This window comes from Solanum dulcamara, chromosome 4, assembly GCF_947179165.1.
Source record: "Solanum dulcamara chromosome 4, daSolDulc1.2, whole genome shotgun sequence".
NCBI classification, from domain to species: Eukaryota; Viridiplantae; Streptophyta; class Magnoliopsida; order Solanales; family Solanaceae; genus Solanum; species Solanum dulcamara.
This window is the reverse complement of record NC_077240.1, coordinates 32381288-32383925: the sequence shown is the minus strand read 5'-3', so window position 1 is coordinate 32383925 and position 2638 is coordinate 32381288. Positions and strand designations below refer to the sequence as shown.

The 2638-nt window shown below is 30.9% G+C and overlaps 1 protein-coding gene across 1 annotated transcript; it reads right to left on the bottom strand.

Moving 5' to 3' along the window:
* Positions 1 to 311: 311 nt before the first annotated feature.
* Positions 312 to 2319, bottom strand: LOC129884179 (uncharacterized). Its single transcript, XM_055958521.1, has 6 exons — positions 2195 to 2319; positions 2013 to 2104; positions 1842 to 1894; positions 1680 to 1741; positions 1483 to 1582; positions 312 to 867 (listed from the first exon to the last, which is right to left on the bottom strand). The coding sequence occupies exons 1-6, from the start codon at positions 2317 to 2319 to the stop codon at positions 565 to 567; spliced, it is 735 nt and encodes a 244-aa protein (XP_055814496.1). The 3' UTR covers positions 312 to 564.
* Between the last annotated feature and the right edge of the window lie 319 nt (positions 2320 to 2638).

Here is a 2638-nt window from a genome sequence, read left to right as displayed (position 1 = left end):
GTTTTTGGCTTAAATTCCGTCACAAATTTGAGACAGATTTTTGATGGATTGTTTCGTTACAAAATAGTGACAGAATAGTTTCTGTAACAAATTTCTAAATTTATTCACAATAATTGTGACGGAATATTTTGTCACAAATGACTCTCTGACAAGTATATTATTAACAAATTTAGAATCAATTGTGACAAACTAAATCCATTCACAAATTTAATTCAAACTTTTAAATTCAATCAATAATAATTGCACAATACTATTCAATTTTTTTTGCAGTAAATTAATTAAAATCATAAAAATAATTAACCACCATAACATAATAAACATAATATTAGATTTATCATAAAAAAGTAGGAAGTTAAAACATGCCAAGCACAACTTCAATAAGTAAAAGTGTACAAATATTTAAAAAGTTAAGCATTTCGTGATTTCCTAACTGTTAAGGAGAGTAGGATTACTATTTGAGCGAGACGATAACGCCATCTCGCTCATTGTGTGAGACCATCGCTCCTTCATAAACTTGAATCGATCATCACTTTGTTGCCTCAAACGCGAGACCTCCTGCTCTACTCATTGTTGCACCTCCGCCTCTAGCTCTTGAAGAATTCTCTCTTGATTTTCTCTCATATGCAACACTTCTTCCTCAAGTACTTTAATACGCTCTTCAGCAATATCATCAGACACCGCAGATAAATTCCGTGAAGTGACAGAATTTTGAATGTCAAACTTTGAGAGTCCAATCATACACACGATGCTTTTTTTTTCTCCACCCACGACATCAAAGTATAGGCGGTTTATATCGAGTTCTTGAACTTCTTGTGAGTCATCTGATGGGATCGAAATAGCAGCAACTATGACAACCTCCATTTTATCCTAAAAAATTAAAACAATCAGCCACCAAACACTCAAAATCAGCCCAAAAAATAACACAAAATTTTCCCAAAAAACATCTCAAAATCTGTCCAAAAAACTGCACAAAATCTGCCTTAAAATTGCACAAAAAAAACTACACAAACAACTGCACAAAATCTTATCAAAACTACATAAAAAATCTGCCCAAATCTGTACAAAAAAGTACAAATAACTGCACCAAAAATATGCTCAAAAACAGCACAAACAAGTGTAGAAAATCTGCTCGAATTACACAAACAGTTGAAATTTTTTTGCCTTTTTTTACTTCTTTGAAAGCTGCACAAAACTACACACTACTTCTGGGCATCGCTATAACGACAACACCTTCTCTCCTTTTTAGCAAAAAGCCATGTAAAATGAAAATGTCAAAATAAAAATAAAAATACAGAAGGTCTAATTGATGTTCACAATAAAGAACAAATGAAAATGTTATTTTCTTGAAAAAGGGTCAATTTAGGATCATTATAATTTGAATAATAGCTATTTGAAAAGGTTGAAATATTTCTCTCTGTCATTTATGGATAAGTTTATTAGTCCTGTAATAATTTTGGATAAAGAAGAGCAAAATAAACTTACATTAATGCATTTAGACTTGGCATCAACAAAACTGCCATCCTTTCTTTTATGTAGCTTCTTAAATATATCCCACGAATTTGGAGGAGGGCGTAGTTTTATTCTGTGAAAAATAAAATTTAATATTGAAAAAAGAGATAAGGTTAGAGAATTATTATAGAAAGTGTTAAATTTGAGATCAATTTCATAGTATACTCTACCGTTGACCTAGAACCACCAGTATGCTTGCTTGGGCTAGTACCTGGACCACCAGTCTCACTACCTACATCAATTTTGAATGGCCATACGGGATTTATCCATCCATTCATCAGAGTTCCAACTTTTCTAAATATCCTCCATAACAAAATTAGGTTTGATTGTACCTTATTCCATTTACCTTCGATCATAGAATTCACAGTAGGATTCCACTGGTATACTTTTTGAAAAAAAATTTAATTAGTGACACAAACACATTGAGACATAAATTAAATAAATTACTTATAAATTTTAAATATAAAGCGATAGTTACCAAAATTCATGCCAATAGAATTTACGAGTAGATTGACTAACATCCTTCCATGTGTAACCAGTAGCATCTTGTCGTTCCTTAAATGTTTCTATGATGGTCTTCGAGTTAGGAACAAAGCTGAAATAAAATTAAAAATTTAAATAGCACATTTCATGCTATTTATATTTTAAAAGATTAAACTATTTATACAGAAATATCTTTTCTTACTTTTCTCCTACAACTGAAATGATCAACCGAGTAGATGTTGATGAGCTGCTAGAAGACCCAATAGAGACATCCGGAGTACAAGGAGCAGCAGGAGAACCAGCAACTAATGATGGCGTATCACTCATATTCTTAAATTTCAATTACCTAGGCCTTGCACAACTTTAAATAAAAACAAAACAGCTAATGAAATAGTTCACAATATGAAAAAGTTCAATAATTACAGCAACAAAGTTCTTGAAAGTGAGAAAGTAAGTGAAAACAGCTTATAACATAACATTACTTAAAGTTAAGACACTCCGAATTTCTAAGTAAACTTGCTTAACTTACCGATCAAATTCATAATAGTATATTCAAAATTAGATTAATAAAAAAAATACTAACTTTAAATACTTCAAGTGACATTAATTTGTTCACTTTCTTTTCTTTTTATTTTGATGTTCATAT